This window comes from Haliotis rufescens, unplaced genomic scaffold, assembly GCF_023055435.1.
Source record: "Haliotis rufescens isolate VD_foot unplaced genomic scaffold, xgHalRufe1.0.p SCAF_2, whole genome shotgun sequence".
In the NCBI taxonomy this organism is placed as follows: Eukaryota; Metazoa; Mollusca; class Gastropoda; order Lepetellida; family Haliotidae; genus Haliotis; species Haliotis rufescens.
The window spans coordinates 64,887,431-64,906,802 of NW_025963890.1; the positions used below are offsets into that span (position 1 = coordinate 64,887,431).

The following is a 19,372-nucleotide window of genomic DNA, read 5'->3' on the forward strand; positions in this document are numbered from 1 at the left end:
AATTTGTAGAATGAATTTATATCTGAGATTGTTACTGGCAGTATCCTCAAAGGGGGTTGACGTAGTGTAAAATTGTCCCCCTGAGAGGATATAGTAAGTCCCTTTCATTTTAAGAATAGTTCTGCCTACTACTCCTTTAAACGTAGTATATTTGTCATTTTAATTTTGGCTAATTTTGCGTACAATCACCAGTTGCTGAAGGGATGATGTAAATCTTGCTGGGTTCCATGCAGGAAGCTAAAGTACTGTAAGTCCCCATGGCCCCTAGTATGGTGATCTAATTTCAGTTGCTGGCGATCTACAGCCCGTTTTTATACCGTGATGTTATATTTAGTGCGATCAATTTTATGATTCTATACTAGTTTTAAAATATATTTCTGTGATAAGTCTTTTTATTTTATATTATTGTATTTTATTTAAGTTTCAATATATGTATTATATTTAACTATTGATAGTCACGATATGGCTGAAATATTGCCAATTTGACTTAAAGTTATAGGTCACACAAAAAATGGACGGAATTCTTTGGTATAACAAGATACCAATACCATTTCTGTTCGGTGCATAATAATCCTGATATTTGCATCATTTTCAAACCTGATTGCAACAGTTGAGGATAACCTTTTTTTTTATGTCAAACATTAATTTCAAACATGGATAAAACTGTTCACATAAACTTCCTCTATTCCTTTATAGTTGTATGAGCATCCATTTGCGAACGTTTGGAAATCATGCTCAGTGGCTAATGTTGCCTATATCATCAGCATAGAATTCGATAGTTCCAAACAATGTTTCGAAAATGAGTGAGTGAGTTGGGTTTAACGCCGTATTCCAGTTTTATCACAGCGTGTACGTGTCAGCTTAAAGTAGGAGGAAAGCCCGAAGAGACGTAGATTTCAGACGTTTACCACTTTGATGAAACCAACGAGCACGGGTATGGTGCTGACATACCTAGAACCATAATCGATGTGAACCGGGATTCGAACCCACGATCATAGGTTTCAGGCGGCCCCAAGGGACGCAACTCTGTACAGCGAATTTCGAACATGAGAGCACAAATGCAAATGAAGAATCGTTTTAGCATATCAATAACATTTGTATACAATAAAAAAGCAAAACAGTCCCCGTGATACCCAATAAGGTGGTCAGACTTTGGTTGCTGGTGGTCTGTTTAATGGATACCACTAAGCCTTTAGCATAATGATGTTTGACATTGGATCTGGTTTGATGTTTTCCCTACCGTTTTCCTGTACTTTGTTAGGTATTTAGTAATGATAAACTTCAGAATTATCTCATCGCGATATGGCTGCAATATTACCCATATAATGTAAACTCCTAACTCGCTCACTCAAAATTAGTTCCGCAGGTATTTCACTCTCTCTTATTTTTCAGGCTATGTGATGACGAGAAATGACTTTCAGGCTTTCTAAATACACGTCTATAAACCGAATCAATATGGTGGGGCGCATGCTGGTGTCTTTTATCAGCATTAGGAATAAAGTATAACAACTCATTGTAAAAGTAATGGTTGTTCCCGTTTTCTCCGAATTCAAGTCACATGCATATGTTTCCATGGAGACACTAATTAAGGAGCCTTTGTGAACTAAAAAGAAATAATATTAATGTTTTGCAAGTCTGAAATAAGCTTACCATGAGCTGGATGACAGAGTGCCAAGAGAATTGGAAGAACACCGAGACACACGCGTACGTAGTCCATTGTAAGTCCCCGCAACCTTGCCTACCACCAACTCACATCACCACGGTGTGAAGACATTAGGGAAGTAAATAGTATATATACTTTGTGATGTGAGTAACGAGGCTATATCTGTGACATTGTTCAGAGTGAAACTAAATACATTTGACAAGTTTCCATCTCTCTCTCTCTCTCTCTCTCTCTCTCTCTCTCTCTCTCTCTCTCTCTCTAGATCGAAACTAGTTTCACTCTATTGCTGAAAGCCTCGAAAAACTATACTCATTCAAATATCATTAATCATAAGGACAGAAGCGGTGGGGAAGCCTTGCCGTGAAGTGTCCGCTGGCCCGGGTTCGGTTCCCCACATTGGTACAAAGTGTGAAGCCCATATATTGCTAAAAAGCGGCGTAAAATCCAACTCACTCACTCATTCATAAGGACAACAGGGATGCATGATTATACCACTTGTGTAACCCAAATGTCGTGTATTTGTTTCGTATGCTGGTGCTTTGGTTTAAATTAGAAGTACGGGTATGGTGCTGACAGACCTAGAAACAATCATGGCGAACCGGGATTCGAACCCACGATCATAGGTTTCATTGAGTGGGTAACATGGCGACCATTGACTGTTCTCTCAAGGCGGAGTCAAGCAAAAACAATGCGAGGCTTTCTCGGAGACGATCATAATACACGATATGATGCTGGCTCTAAAATCATATTCATGACATCATTTATATACACAAACATCACAGTTCAAAATATTTGCATGCAACGGGTCACCAGTTTCTATGTTATGAAAGTAGTTATAATTACCGCTAACCTACTTGAAAGATTCACGACCGAGATTGCATCGGTTGACATGAAGACGACATTTCCTTTGGTCGAAGGGGCGCTACTCTCATTTATAACACGAAGTTTAAGGGTGCAAAAAGACGCGGCAATGAATGCTGTGATGATCTTTCGACATAATACTTTGTTTATTAGTGATTCTCTGAGCTTTTATAATGCCACGATACTTGCACTTCTACAATACAACGTGAGAGCCTGTATACTATATTCTAAACGTAGTATTTCGCGAGTTCTGCGATGGAACACAGGCAACCGCAAACACTCATAATCCTGAAACAAATATAGCAAATTCACTTCTGTTGTTAACGAATAGTTGCAATGGCTTTGTTTTTCTCAGAAAGAAAAAAATTAATGAATCAGCGATAGCTCAGACAGTAACACCAAAAGAAATGTCGCAAAGAGCAACAACTTGAACGTCTGCAGAGGCAACGGCAACAACGCCAGATACAAGTCTGCCAAGAGATGTAGCGAGTTGTGGATGAAGCATAGAGGACTTCGTACAGATATAAATGTAAGTTCCAGGTTAACCCCAGTACCTAAAGACCTCCATTTTTGTTTATTTGTTTGTTTGTTGTTTAATGCCGCATTTGAGTTGACTAACGGGATCGGGTGGTCAAGCTCGCTGACCTGGTCGATGCAAGTCCTCGTATCCCAATCTCGTAGAACGATGCTCATGATGTCAATCACTGGATTGTTTACAGACCGACGTCATATAGCTGGAATATTGCTGAATGCAGCGTTAAACAACAAACAAACACATATATAATCGTGCCAGTAACTGAAGACGGGAAAAGTTGACCCAAGGTGTAATCAGTCACAATCACCAATTTAAGTCTTTCATGTTGCTGGAGTACTGCTTTAAAGGCGTACACGCCGAAGACCTGGGTTCGATTCCCGACATGGGTACAATGTGTGAAGCCCGTTTCTGGTGTCCCCCGCCGTGGTATTGCTGGAATATTGCTAAAAGTGCCGTAAAATCAAACTCAGTCAGTTTAAAGGCGTAAAATCGCAATGACAAAAACAATTTTACAATTCGCCCAGAATCAAGTTCTGTTACACTTAAACTTCTTCTGTATTATCCCATGATATTTCAGGGAAGAATAGGTCCTCATTCGCTATTGCTTTGTGCCTGTGTTAAAAGCTGTGAATGTATGTGTAGCGCAAGAAAGCGCATGTAAGCGAGATGCCTGTTGAATTAAGGTCATAGCAACCTGTTATCATTTCAGAATATATTTCTTTAAATATTAAATAACATATTAACAAGAATCCTATTTTTTTTAAAGTTAGAATACTTGCACAGGTTGAAAAAAAATCACTATCTATAATTATTTTTAGAAAAAAACTTTGATAAAAGGGAAAGCTGGCTGTTGAAAAGTTGATGTTATCCCTCTTGTCAGACAGCCTTGTGGAGAGTTCTTGTCATTCTGAATCTTTATGCATAGAAACAGGCGTTACACTGGTCCAGTTTGTTTCTGGCTCCAGTGGGCGTGAGTGTGTATGGTTTAAGGCCGCTGTTAGCAATATTCAAGCAATAGCACGGCGAGGGACACCAGAAATGGGCTTCACACATTATGCCCTTGTGGGAAATCGAATCCGGGTCTTCAGCGTGACGAGCACTCCAGTGGGCAAATCAGTGGAAGGGAATTTGCTATTTAACCATTATTGAACGATATCACATTTTCGATAAACCTGAAGGTCATTTGAACTTCTCTGCCACATTCCCTTGATTCCCTTTGATTTGGCCAATGCGAGAGGAAATACCGATTCGTATGCGTGAAGAAACCGATCACCTGGAACGGGAGCACAATTGGTGCCCATCGGATGTCTTACCACTACCCACAAATCCCAAACTTCACATAGATTTATCAATGAGGAAGTCCGTCATTTCACATACTTTTCTAAGTAAAGATGGAGACGTAACCATATCTCTGGCCACCACGTTTAGTGGTTGGTTGGTTTGTTTGTTGTTTAACGCCGCACTCAGCAATATTCCAGCTATATGACGGCGGTCTGTAAATAATCGAGTCTGGACCAGACAATCCAGTGATTGATATCATGAGCATCGATCCACGCTATTGGGATACAATGACATGCATCAACCAGGTCAGTGAGACTGACCACCCGATCCCGTTCGTCGCCTCTTACGACAAGCATAGTCGCGTTTTACAGCAAGCATGGGTTGCTGAAGACCTGTTCTACCCAGGTCGTGACAACTGTCCCGTGGATCAAGCATATGTGGCTTCTTCTTATGATAATCTAGAAGCAATACGAGCTAAATTTCAAATGTTTGAGCAATTAAAGGCTATTCAAAAGAATTATTAACGGCGTGTTGCTGCTCGTCATGCACTGCACGCTCGTGAATGCTTATTTTGACTGTGTAGCCGGATTAAGAGATTTTACGTATGTTTTAGATGGATCCGAGTCTTGACGCTTATTCGCCATAGCTATGATGAAAGGTGGATATCTTGACTGACGAATTCGTTCAGCACCTTTGTCTTCTGAGCCGATAACCGACGCTTCGCAGCTTCCGAGCTCTGAACACTCCAGTTCATCACTTGATTGCTTGGTTGTTGTTTAACGCCGCACTCAGCAATACTGCAGTTATATGATGGCGGGCTGTAAATAATCGAGTCTGGACCAGACAATCCAGTGATTGATATCATGAGCATCGATCTACGTAATTGGGATACGATGACATGCATCAACCAAGCCCTCGAGTCTGAGCACCCGATCCCTTTAGTCGCCTCTTACGACAAGCACAGTCACCTTTTTATGGCAAACATAGGTGCTGAAGACCTATTCTCACCTGGATCTTCACGCTTGTGGCATTGTAGGAGTACTGCATGTTGTGCGGCGTCAGGTAACAGACTGAACATGGCGCAATCAATTGATAATAAATCAATAACAATAATAGGATTGTTATGATCTTAAGCATGGCGCAACGGATACAATAGATCAGAATACACTTACTCCATATTTTAACAAAGTACTAGAGGATTAAACAATGTGGCCTTAATATATTTACAGTATTTACAAATAATTCTATGAGCTTTAATATATTAATGAAGTACAATTACATATTGCTATAAACAAGTATTGATAATAACAAAAGGTAAAAGTTTTGTGTTTAAATAGACATGAAATTAATATTGATGATAAAAATATTGTTCAAAGTTTGCATAAGAGAAAGTATTTTAATATTTAGCCCAAAAATATATAAGTTGTTTTTTTATGAAATTAATTTGTTAAATGCAAATAAAGGAAATAATTTGATATATGAATTATTAAAGTTTTTGACATGAATTTATTAAAATCATGCGCAGCAAAATATTAACATTTACAAAATACACATCTGTTCAAACAATTTCTTCAAAGCGTCACAAAGTTCATAGTAAGCGCATATCTATCAATAAAGTTCACATTAAAAACAATAATTCACTAATTAAATAACATTCTTTGCTAAAAAGATTTTTGTTAAAATATACAACGAAATTCCTACTCAAAACACCCAGTAAAACTTTAATACTACATGGCGATAATATGCATGACCCGACAGTACTTTCCTCCCTTTTCTGTCTAATTTACACAGCAATTCAGTGACACATCTTACAGCGACGTAACTTAAACAAGTTAAAGCATACAACAGGAAGACTCTTGTTTAAAAAGTTAGAGGACCGCCTCCGTGGTCTTGTGATAGAGCGTCCACCCGGAGAGCGGAAGGTCCGGGGTTCAATCCCCGACCGCGTCATACCAAAGGACGTTAAAAGATGGTACTTGTTGTTACCCTGTCTGGCGCTCGGCATTAGGGGTCTAAAACAAGGACTAGTCGGCTCGGAGTCAGTACACTGTGTCTGAGTGGGGTATTCATGTTAAACTGCGACATGGTATCTCAGTGAGCTAGCACTATACAGTCGGACTAGTACAAGCAGCAGCACACACACACACACACACACACACACACACACACAAAAGCGTGCATGCACGTCCCTATATAAGTGCAATAATCTTGGACGCGACGTTAAAACCAATTTCACCTCACCTCACAAAGTTAGAGAATATATAATTACATTTGAACAGTAGGATTGTTAGGAGAAGTATATAATAACACATTCTACTTGAAATATACTTACACGATTACTTATATTTAAGATAAATGACTTAAACAAGACTAGATCGTTTCTGAGTTGAATTATTGACCTTCGACGTTTGCCGTGAAATAACTAAAGACAAATATGAATTAAATTGGCATCTATGTGAGATAAAACCTACATAACTGTGATGTGTGGTTCATTACGTGAGGCAATCTTCAAACGTTTGTAAAAGATATGATCAACATGGCGCAAGAACGTTCAGGCCGCTGCTTATCAGAAGGTTGCATTCTGCTATCCCGTGAAAGTGGCGTGATCACTGTTCACGTCAGAGTGGTCCCCTATTGACCGTAGACGTCATTAAAGTGTAACATAGAAGCGTTCCTAAAATCCATGCCGAATGCACTTGAATCTTATCAAACTGTTACATGAACAGTGCCCGAATGCTTGTCGCAATAACAGCGTGTCACCACTCTAGTCTTGTGACGTGGTCGTACCTCGACGGCGTTGATCGTTGCTCATGTTGTTGACCACTAATTTACTTCACCAGATCCGACTATTTACGGGTCGTGATGATATAAACTGCTGGGCAAAAGAAAGTATACTCTAGAAATTAGAATGGACGAAAAACGTTACAAACATTTTCCAAACGTTACTAGTCTGAAAACAGTCGCCGAAGCACTGGAAACTTGAGGTCCAAATCACAACTATGACAACCGTATCAAATACATCACCATCGATTAACAATTTCTTGTTTGTTTCATGTTTAAGCACCATGAAACATTGGTGAATACTTTCTTGTGCCCGGTAATGTTTTGTTGACTGCAGCATAAAACAAGATTCCCCCGCATCCACGAAGAACCCCGTTGATCGAGAGTAATTAGAACCATTGAAATAAAGGTCACCTAGGAATATTCAAAAATCAGAAGAATTAATTTTACTAATGTATTGCAAAATACATATTACCTTTTGATTCATGGATATATACTCTTCAAAAAAGGAAACGCAACACGGATATTTTTGCCCATAAAGCCATATTAGCAAACATTCAAGTGAAGGGATTTTGATTGCCTTGCATCTGTGTCAATCGAACACTGACAGTTCAACAACATGCCAAGATTAACAGAAGTGCAAAAAAACAACGTTTGCAGGCAGGGTAATCCCGATCAACTGTAGCCAGGGTTTTCAATGTAACCAAGATCGCTACATCCGACCACAGCCACCTCAACCGCATCCAAAATACCCGGACTGCGCAGAATCTTCGACCAGACCGTATGAAACCGTTTAAGAGCAGTAAACTAACGAGCAAAACGTCCTGCTCGACGCGTCATATTAAGGACTGCATTATCGTCGTATGGCCTGGTTCAGCGACGAATCAAGATTTCTCCTCCGTCGAGGGGATGGAAGACCATGGGTCTACAGACGTCGGGGAGAACGTTACGCCGGAAACTGCGTACAGGAAGTGGACAGGTTTGGTGGTGGTAGCGTTATGATGTGGACGTCTATCTCTAATCATGACAGGACAGGTTTGGTCCATATCCAGGGCAATCTTACGGCTCAACGATACATTAACGAAATTCGACCACCACACGTTCTCCCAATTGCAGCCAACGGCAACGGTGTATTCCAGCAGGAAAACGCTCGACCACATACAGCACGGATCACAAGATCCTGTCTACACAACAACAACAACAACGTTGATGTTCTCCCCTGTCCCTCCAGATCCAGACGGCTACGCAGCAGTTGGCTTTTGCGTTGCAGGGCGAGTTGGCTACAATTCCCCATGATCCAGAGCCCCCCTTTTGAAAACCAAATGTAATTTGTTTTAGACAATCCAGCCTACCCCACACACCCCACTCCAATTGAGAGAGCATTTTGATATTTTCGACCCCTCTCTTTTAACAATTCTGGATCCGCCCTTGGTACCATTACGGCATAACACGTCTCCCTCTGGTGTCAAGAATCTTTATGTGAAGGTTCAGATAACACAGGACCATATATCAATGTTAATGACTGACCCCGAGAACTCCCCATCCGCATGTTCAACATTCATATAACAGTCAGATACGTTACACCCTAAGAACTTAGATGGCACTTTGATATGATGCAGTACCACATGTATTGGCATACGAGGTTGGTCAGTGAATCTATTAGCACCTACAAACAGGGTTATATCAGGAAGTTACTTCATGTTTTACTCGTAATGTGTTGTACTTGAGCGTTCTCTTTGCCTTGTTCGTTACTGCTCCATCGATCTTAATTATAAAGGCATGGTCATTTCAAACTTTGTAGCGTCGTTTTGTTATGGTCGGTTATGTACACGTTTGAATTTCAGACAACGCATCCTGACAAACAAATACACTTAGTAACACAGTTCAACATGTTTTTCTCATTGAAGTATTGCGTAAGATCGCTATACTCCCCAAAACAATATGAACACATACTATGTATGTGTTATTATACTTTCACTTGTACTTTTGGCCTCCGAAATCCCAGTCGTCTTAGGCACAGCTGTTCGCTGTGGAGAATTTCTTCCCTTCGGCGTGCCAAAAACCTGAAATAGTGGGTTCGAATCCCACATTCTCCCTGATCATGTTTTTAAGTTTGTCAGCACCATACCCGTGCTCGTGGGTTTCACCAAAGTGAAAAAAACGTCTAAGACCTTTCCTCTCACACCAACATGACACGCTGTGATATATACTGAAATATCCTTCAAGGCGACGTTAAACCCTCACTCGCAAACTATGCGTTAATCTCCGTGGCTAGACTATTTTAAATTCACCTTTTGTACCATCAAATATAACATACAGACAAGACATTTGAAATTCAGTTGGAATGGTACCGAGACGAAATAAATGGAATAAACTAGACTTTAAGTCATGATGACGTCCAACAACGAATACTCCACATTTTCTACAGTAATCGATTATCTAGTGCCTTCTGTTGGGGCAATGGCACCAGGTGATCCACTGATAACATGCCGGAGGTTTCTCCTTGTATATATCATTACTATTAAGACAACACCAATTCATCAAAGCCATCAACGTGTTTCATTATTGATAGGAGGGTTCTGTATCAGTAAATTATCCGTGCCCCCTACGGAATATAAACAAGGCTGTATAGCACGGCGTTTGATTAATTCAATTAGAACACATCAGGCACATTTCCCCAGGCCTTGCATGATTGCTTCATATTTACGTTACCGTGGATACAGATGTAAACTCATGTAAATACAATGCACAATTTCGTTGTTAATATGACTCACATTTCTCGTTTAGATCATGTTTTAAGGGGGTAAAATATACGAAACGGATATCCGCCCTCTTAGGGAAGACCGGGACACAGTGGCTGTCGTTATACGAGGAGAAACAAACCCAGCAATGATCCAGCAATATCACGGCGGGGAACACCAGAAATAGAATTCAGAAGTTGTATCCATTTGTGGAATCGAACTTTGGCTTTCGCGGTGAGGATCGGAGCCTTTAACCACTAAGCTACCCCACCGCCCCTGAATTGAATTCAAATTAAAGTGAGTGAATGTGTTTTTACGTCACAGTCATAAACATCCCAGGTGTATAATGGCAGGCAGTAAATAATCGAATCTGATTCAGAAAAAACAGTGACTGACAGCATGAGCAACGATCCACGCAATTCGGGTACGATGACACCCGGTCTTAATGACTAAGCCGCACCACCTGAGCTTAATCACCGAGCGCTACCACCAGATTTTCTTCGGTCAGTTCTTACGACGAGCATGGGGCGTGGGATGCTGCATCTTCCCGAGGCAAGTGAGTTAACTGACTATAAAAGTCCAGTTTCCACCCTTGCCGAACAAGGCTGGTATTATGGAGTTACAATTTGGCTGGACTAACGAGTCTATGCATAGTCCAATCAAAATCGCGCAAGGAAATCGAAATCCGGTTCGTAAACTGTCATGCAGATTTCGGTCGATTGCAGGATTTGCAAAGCATCTGCACCGCCAATTCGCTGTCAACAGATATCTTCAAAATCTTTTCATGTGTTTAATCAAGGCGCTCGCGTGATTTGATGTATTTCGCGATGTAAGACCCGTTTTATCACAATATAGATCTTGATTGTCGAGCAGATGGTCCTGACTTGGCGGCGCCATTTTGTTTGAAGCAAATGCAAGTGGTACGAGAGGTGGAATCTGATTGGTCAATAGGAGAGGCTTAGACGGGATATAATTGGTAATAGCCACTGGTGGCGCTACGATCGAGCCCAGGAATTCCAGGCTAGTTCGGCAAGGGTGGAAACTGCACTTTTAAAGTCAGTTAACTCCCTTGACTCGGGAAGATGGGGATGCTGGGGACCTCACCCATAATCCTCACTCGCAGTGTCGTCCTTCTTCAGTGTTTTCAGTATGCATGAAAGCGACAAAACCCTGTCCATATTCATAAGAAATCTTTGCCAAAAGCTTCCGACTATATCAATAGCATGTGTTTATGAATCACTATCAAATAGTGATAATACCAGGTGTTCACAAAAAGGTTTCACCCGTCACAAACAAATGCAAAGGCAAGCCAATTGTTCACCTGAAAAAACGGGAACATGTGGTACAAAACCAATTCTTGTAAAGGCCGACTTGAAAAGAAAGACGCACAACTTGTCATAATTAGGATGCTTTTATTTATTAGAAATAGAAAAAATATAAGTTTTCAAATAATAAGAATAAAAATAACAAAAATAATAAAAAATATAGAATATTCTGAAACAACACATGCAATATAACTGAAAATACATGTCAGGTGTTGTGCTGACATCTAGACCTCGCTTGTGTCGTTAACCTTTCCCTCTAATCACCTGAACAGGTCGGGACATTCACGAACGTTCTGTCCTATTGACTGTTTAATGTCAACGTCCATGCTACAAGCTTGTTCACGCTGGTGAGTGTCTAGTTCGCATACATAAAAACATGTTAATGAACAATGCTAAACAATTTCTAATGTTGATCTTTCATTTATTTTGTGTATTTTCATAACTTTGTGTTCCGCACATATAATTCTGTTGAATTAGAATCAAACATGGTATTTCTGAGGCGACTGTATGAGATTGTGTGAGTCGGGTTTTCCAGACCGACAGCGGCATTAAAGTATTAATAGGATATTTAATCAGGAGAATATTAAAATGAAGTATTTTGATTATATTACAACATAAACAAATACAATAAATGAAAAACAAGTTGAACAACACAGTTAAAACGGAATCACTGCAAAACCCTACTGATCATACCTCTTAAGTTTAATTTTCTGTTTCAATTGTATTTGTTCAAGTAACTGTTAACTGTTACTTGTTTGTTCTGGGGCTTAAAACACATCCCTACTTTCTCAGACTTTCATTACATCCCTACTTGCGCCAGGCTCCACCGAGTGTTGAACTTTTGCAATACATGGTACAAGGCGCTTAGCCATTTCACGGGGACCTAAGCAAGTTTTTTATCCATCGGTTGTACGTTTTTAGTACATGTTGATAAGGGCAATAGGAAATGTAGAGCACACATAAGCTTCTGGTTTTTAGAAGTTTTTTTTTTTTTTATCAGAGGATTGTCTAAACTTCAGTATGAACATTGTTATAGGTAACATTACATACACAACATTGTACATATAATTCATTAAGCCTTTACATTTTATACAAAATAAAAATATGTAATAGTTATTTTAACAACGTTCTGTCATGTATCGCCGAAGCCGAGGTTGACTATTACACGTCCTCAAATTATAGGATGCAGGTTCGAACCCGCTGGCGACACGAGCTTCGGACAAAGATTGGAATCATTCACTTGATTGTCAAAATACGAAATAGTTCAGTTAATTCCAAGTGCACATTATATACCCCCAACTATCCATTTATGGAAAATAATGGATCGTTTAAAAATAGAGTCATAAATGGGCTTTAATTTAATTCACACTTTCCAGATGACTTTGCTCATCGATATATACGCCTAAAGTGGACTCTAAACAACAGCCGACATGCAAGTGAAAAATCTAAATTTACATATACATTTAAGCAGGAACAAAAACATGGAAAGACTGTCCCTAAACCAGGAACAATAAACGGGAAATCTACCTGAAAGCAGCATTAAGGAAACGCAAACCTTCTAAACCAATCAGACATTTGAGTTTTTTTTATTATTTGATGAGTCACTTTTTAACAATAGAAATAACTGTTACGAGGATATCCCGCGTTTGCACGTAAATTATAATCCAAGGAGGAAAGCTATTAAACAAAAATGAAACAGTAATTTATATAAAATGAATCAAAAACAAATAATCAAAGTAACTGAAAATACTGACAAGTTGATATCAGCCTGACAATACGAGGCATTCAGGAAAATATATATCGTCATACCCTTTTGTAAACATATCTTGATTTTATCTAAGCTTAATCTACGTCGCACTGTGTGGTAACAAAACCAATAGTCTTGGACAATAATATTTAAGAACAAACCAAACGTACTCTCACAAAAGTATTCACATTGACGAGACCAATCTGAAAATAAATATGTCAGTTACATGTATGTATCTTTAAAGCTTCTGAGATAGTATTCAGATTATTTCACGTAAACAATTCTCACAGAGTGGACTTGAAATCATTTGAAATAACACAAAAATTGTATTCATATTTTCAATAAATGAAAAAAAACAAGAATAACATAGTGGAATTATAACAACGTAAAAAAGAAAAACACAAAGATAAAGTTAACTGAACTCAATAAAATATTCTTCTCAAGCAAAGTTTGAATATTCCTGGGAACTGTCCATGTAGACCTTCACAGAGTCAAAGCAGAATTCAAATTGTTCCTGAAATTATATTAAAAACAAACAGTCATAACTTCGAAACCAAGGTCACTGTAACTGATTATTTATGATTACATTCAGGTTAATGTACACAAAGTTTTGTATTACTGTGTTGTCAGACGTGATAGTTTAATGTACTGTCAACAGTTTGAACGACATGACCATATGTCTATATTCGGAAACATCTTCTTGAAGCTCTCAAGGTTGGGTCTGATTGCAAACCTCCGCCGGTGCATCTGTAAGTGTTCCCGCAGTTGTTCTCAAATGACCATTGACTGCTGTGTCTGATTTGGACATGAGAGCGGAACCAACCACTCAGGGAGAATACATGAATATCTAAGGTCACGATGATACATACTTCGTCATCAATTGAATTTAATTTAACGCCCCTGTATATAGTATTTCAGTTTAACCGGAGTGTTTGCTTTCGGAAAGCAAGAATTAAGTGTCTTAGAAGTATACCCCACTGGTGACAAAAATACATCAGAAGGGGAATGGTGATGACAAATGTTAACTTGACGATACAACTTTGTGGTTCTGGCAGAATATGCATGAGTACAAAAAGTCCACATCGCCACTACGCCTGTCTCGAACCACGGGTAACTCGAAAAAATGTCCATGTGTGTCAATGTATATGATCCAAATAGTAATCTATAATTGATTATCTTAATAAACTTGTTGAATGAACGCAACACCATACCCGGTTAGGAATAACCTGTTTTCTGACAAAACGTATGCTGCGTATCGTCTGCTGGAGGGCAACTTCTTTCTCTAACAGCAGTCGCTGCACTGCACTGGCCACTACACAGAACAGACCGCTTCGGGTGGCACCGTCGCTGCAACAGAAGAAGGTACCATGTCAGTTATAATATACGCCAGGTGATGACTGAAAACAAAAGGAGATATAGAATGCTGTTGCGGATGAATGTGTAGCCTATAAGTACCTGCAGACAACTAGGAGGGGTGATGTCCCGGTGTTCCACTGTCTGAGAAAGTCGATTAAGCTCAGGAGGCTAGATGGGGATTCCGGAAGTGAACTCTTCTGAGGCCAGGCGGAAGACCGGAACACAGTTACGTCTTTTTCTTCGGTCTGCGTGAAGAAACAAACCCATATTGATCTAAGTGGGATAGTCAGTTGATGCGCGCTGGGGTCAGTAATACACGCATTCCTGCTTTGTGACGGTGGTCTGTATATAATAGAGTCCCTAGCAAGGTACACCAGTGATAGAGATCAAGAACAACGTCCCACGCAGTGATGACAAACCATCGGCGAGCTCGCACATTGAAATCACATGGGGACACATCCCATTCCGTGCTCATCTCATTACAAAAAAGGAATACAGTATAGTTTGATAAGCCAGTCTCTACTTTTTACTTTTTCCCCCTGTGTGCGTGCGTGCATGCGTGCGTGCGTGCGTGTTAGTGTTCATACGTAATTCCAGGTTGAAATATGTACAAGGCTGCCAAATATATCTAGCGACCAGGCTCCGTGAATTGTGTTTTTCAATGTTTTTGCTGTGTGCGCGTGCTTGCGAGCGTGCGTGCGTGTGCGTGCGTGCGTGCGTGCGTGCGTGCGTGCATGTGTTTGCTACGTGGTTTGCGTGTTGTCGTACGACGGACGTTGCTCATAATAGCAATCACCGATTTGTGTCTTGTCCACATAAATATAAGTTGGTGTTAGACGTAAAACAACAAACACACAATCATCATACGCAACTTATAAGTTACCGCCAAGGTCAAAATAGAAACAAAAGCCCTTCAGATCTGCTCATAATACCAACCACTGATTTGTGTCTTGTCCACATACATATAAGTTGGGGTTGGGCGTTTAACAACAAACACACACTCATCATATGCCAGTTATAAGTTACCGCCGAGGTCAAAATAGAAACAAAAGCCCTCATGGATATAGCTACTTAGAAGCAACCAGACGCTTAATGTTACACTGAAATATATGTGTGAGGACATATTAGCATTATGGTAATGAGAAACGTGTACAAAAACAGAATGTTTGTCTCTACAAAGTTGTACATGTGTCATTCAGCATTCCAGTGTTATGGTATATGATGTTTTCGCATGTAATTAGAAGATTGTCACGGACATGTCACCGCCTTTTCGAGTTTAGTATTTCACACGTCTATATCACTAGACTGCAACTGCATTAAATACTAAATACATAATCAAATAGAAAGTGACATCTATGAACATAAACCGGTTTATCAGATTAACATGAAAGTAACACTAGTGTCGACAGACAAAATACATCTGATCACCGCACGTCATCAGACCGGCTAACATCTAGTGAACATAATGCTTTGTTGGCTACAGTGTTCTACATGGGAATGTAGAACATGATCAAGTTTACACGGGAACAAGGAACACATAGCAGGAACAACGTGATCAACACAGCATGTGTGTGTGTTTGCGTGTTGGTTGTGAAATTGTACAAGCTTGGTTCACATTACTATCCTCCATCACCAAACCAAGTTTCCTCTTTAATATCGGCACGACCGATCAGTTACTACCATCCATCGCATAAGCTTCCTTGTTGAATTGGTGTAGAATTTCTGTACCTACTTGTAAATATACCACACAAAAAAAAGAGTCTCGATTAATCAGTAAGTCATGTATACTTAATTGCACAAGGATGTATATTATTGTTGACACGACAATCACCGCGTTTCAGTTTCATCAGTCCGAGACATGCTTCCTTGTTGATTTGAAACCGTCATATTCCTTGTGGATATCCTTGTCACGTGATAATATTCTGTAATTTCAGCATCTGTCATTCATCATCGTTAATATACATTATGAAATACTTGACAAAATAATTATATTTTGTACTTGGAGATTTTATTGTCTCGTTAATGTAGACAATAGCTATGTTCAAGTGGCAGTGTTAATGTTCCACTTAGCATTCCACACATGAACTATATTTAGGAAAAAACCCACGAGTGGGAGTTGTTTATCTTACAATAAAACACTGCAGGGTGAATAAGCCATGAGGGATGCAACGTCGAGTGGATTAATCTCCCTGCAAGGTTTTATTGTACGATAAACAATGACCACGAGTCATATATTTGTTATATGAGATATCAACACCAGGTACAACTTCTTTAAGGGTGACGATAAATTGTACAAGCTTTAAAAATATTTACCCAAATTTTAATAATGATGACTCCCCAAATATAATTCGGACATGTCGGTCAAGTCTATTTTACGAACAGGTGGGTTAAGTTGGGTAGTTCTCACGTCGATTATCTGTACCTTTTCTCCCAATACCGATTGTTATATCTCTCCCGCTTTACGTGTTTATCTGCGTAGACCAGCTACATATATGGGGAACAACTTACTAGTCACTTGGAACCCACTAAAAATAACGTCGTCCAATATATGACGTTATCTTGTTGCGAGCGCATATTCGAATCTCCAGAAATGACGTCATGATAGAACAATGTTTTATCGCGAATTAAAACACATCTGTGACGTAATTCTATTGTTTGAACGCTCCATTACTTTTCGGGAATGGAGAGTTGTTTGTCAACTATACATTATTCTTGAACCAAAATTCGAATTAATTTCCACTTAGGACAGAACAGTAAATTATTTCAATTTCTTTCCGAAAACATGTTTCCCCAGTGGGATTCGAACCCGCGTCGTTTGATCTGATATCGTGTAATTTTCAACCTCAGCTGCGGTGGCACATGAAGGAATCGTGTGAAATTAACTATTAAATATTTTCATAATTTTGCAAACTGCTAAAAAGCTCAAAATAATATGTATATAATATTGTGTTAGAGCAGGCTACCTACAACAGTGTTCATATTTACAGTAATAAGATAAACCTTTGACGAGAAATACAAAACAGGTAATATATATATCCTTGTTCGGGGCTCTATATTTCCTATTATTCCCGTCAGCATGTATTGACAATATGCAAGCAATCGATAAATACTAGTTTAGGACCCAACAAAATTATGAAAAGCCGTGTACCATGCATTGTAAATGTCAGCTCGCGACGAAGCTTGGCGCACGTGCAACAGCGCTAGAGAACGCATTCTTCGTGCATCACGCAAGGGCGACTCACGCAGTATAAATACAGACAACAAAGCATTCTGGTTTATTTTTCAAATATTTTCCACAACAGAATATTTTATGAAAGTGTAATGAGTTTTAGGGAGAGGAATATCCTCGTAACTCTCCATTCCTTAAGATAATGGTCGATTATTTTTTCAAGGAATGGAGAGTTACTTGAACATTCCCTTCTACATAAACCACGCTTCGTTCTTCATTGTTCGATGCGATATATCGCTTAATACATTTTCCATTATACGTTTCCAAATTGCATACACAATATATCCCCAGACAAACCGTGCGCTGTGGCTCGCGTCGTTTACAATGATACAGTGAAAGTGTAATACTAGTAGTTTGGGCATGTCACAGTGATGCCAATATACTATTCTCATCATAGGATTACTTATGCATATGAGAGCAAGCAACTATAAAGCTTGAACAGAAACAGTATGCCCTCATTATCAATTCACACACAACACTAATGTATAACATGTATCTAATATCCCGTATGGTTGACAAATGTAGTGTGATTCAGTGTGAACTGGAGACATTGTTTTAGTGTCCGACCATTTGATATTCTGCGGAGGGGCCCTGTGATTGTATCAAAAAACATATATTGTCCTCTTAAGTTCTTGAAAGAAAATAATATGCTTCATATTGTTGAAAAAATAAATTGTCTTCCACAAGGACACAAATATTTTGGCTCGTAGTTTTAATTAAAACAATATCTGTTTTTTGCAGCTATAGCTGAATAGCTTACGCCGTATTTAGCACTATCTAAACCATGTCACTGTTGCTGACGCCATAACACCATGAGGGGAATCGTACCCGTGTCATCAGTCTGACAATTCAACGCTTCAACCATGAGACGACCGAACCTTCCCGAGATTAACAGAAGTGTTTCTGATCCCTTACTGATATCATCTATATCTTGATATATCACTTCCCACTACAATGTAGTGAAATATAACCCACCTCCTAGTATATGTACTACCTTGATATATCACTTCCCACCACAATGTAGTGAAATATAACCCAACTCCTAGTATATTTACTACCTTGATATATCACTTCCCACTACAATGAAATTAAGAATTGACCTTCACTTTGTGTTAGTTCATTAGAGCATGAACCTTCATAGAGTGAGGGCCAAACTGTATGAACGTCGGAGCGCGTCGTAAGACATTTACGTCAAGTACATGACTTCAAAATGGCCGACATGATAATCGTGACGGGAGAGATTTCCGAAGTTGTTAATGAACCTGTGGCGGTTACATGTGTTAGTCGACGTCATCATTGATCAACTGGCCGATCATTGAAAGGTGATTAAAGATGCGTCTAACTGACACTGTCACTGTCAGCCAGACACGGATCGAGCCGATACTACGATAGTTTGGATGTGCATTTCTTTGCTTGGTCATTAGGATTGGGGGCGGTCGGGTAGCCTGGTGGTTAAAGCGTTCGCTCGTCACGCCGAAGACCCGGGTTCGATTCCCGACATGGGTACAATGTGTGAAGCCCATTTCTGGGGTCCCCCGCCGTGATATTGCTGGAATATTGCTAAAAGCGGCATATAAAACTCACTTACTCATTCATTAGGATTGGCATTAGGCGGTTATTCGTGAACAATCAAGGTATCAAGTTCTCTGACATTTCTCAATGTATACTGAAACGCTGAGAACAAGAATAAAGGTTACAAGTGATCAGAAAAAACGCTTATGTATGTTTTCATGCTGGTTTCCCCAGGAAAGTGGAAGTAGTCCGTCAGTGTTTACGCCATTCAAGAACACGGTCTCGTGAAAAACGTATGAACGTCAAATTGTGTCGTTCATACACTTATTAACGTCAATTTC

At 39.5% G+C, this 19,372-nt stretch overlaps 1 protein-coding gene across 3 annotated transcripts in view; it reads right to left on the bottom strand.

Annotated features, from left to right (window-relative positions):
* LOC124129149 (receptor-type tyrosine-protein phosphatase epsilon-like) overlaps positions 1 to 19,372 on the bottom strand; it is a 117,535-nt gene that overhangs the window by 73,490 nt on the left and 24,673 nt on the right. For 2 of the 3 annotated variants that reach the window (XM_048400384.1, XM_048400382.1), the window contains 3 exons: positions 14,390 to 14,535; positions 14,146 to 14,281; positions 11,258 to 13,448 (listed from right to left, as the gene is read on the bottom strand). The exons of the other annotated variant lie outside the window; for it this stretch is intronic. In XM_048400384.1, the coding sequence (XP_048256341.1) occupies positions 13,374 to 13,448; positions 14,146 to 14,281; positions 14,390 to 14,535 (357 nt within the window). In that variant the 3' untranslated portion in view covers positions 11,258 to 13,373. Of the gene's footprint in view, positions 1 to 11,257; positions 13,449 to 14,145; positions 14,282 to 14,389; positions 14,536 to 19,372 lie in introns of those variants that run through there. 3 annotated transcript variants of the gene reach the window in all.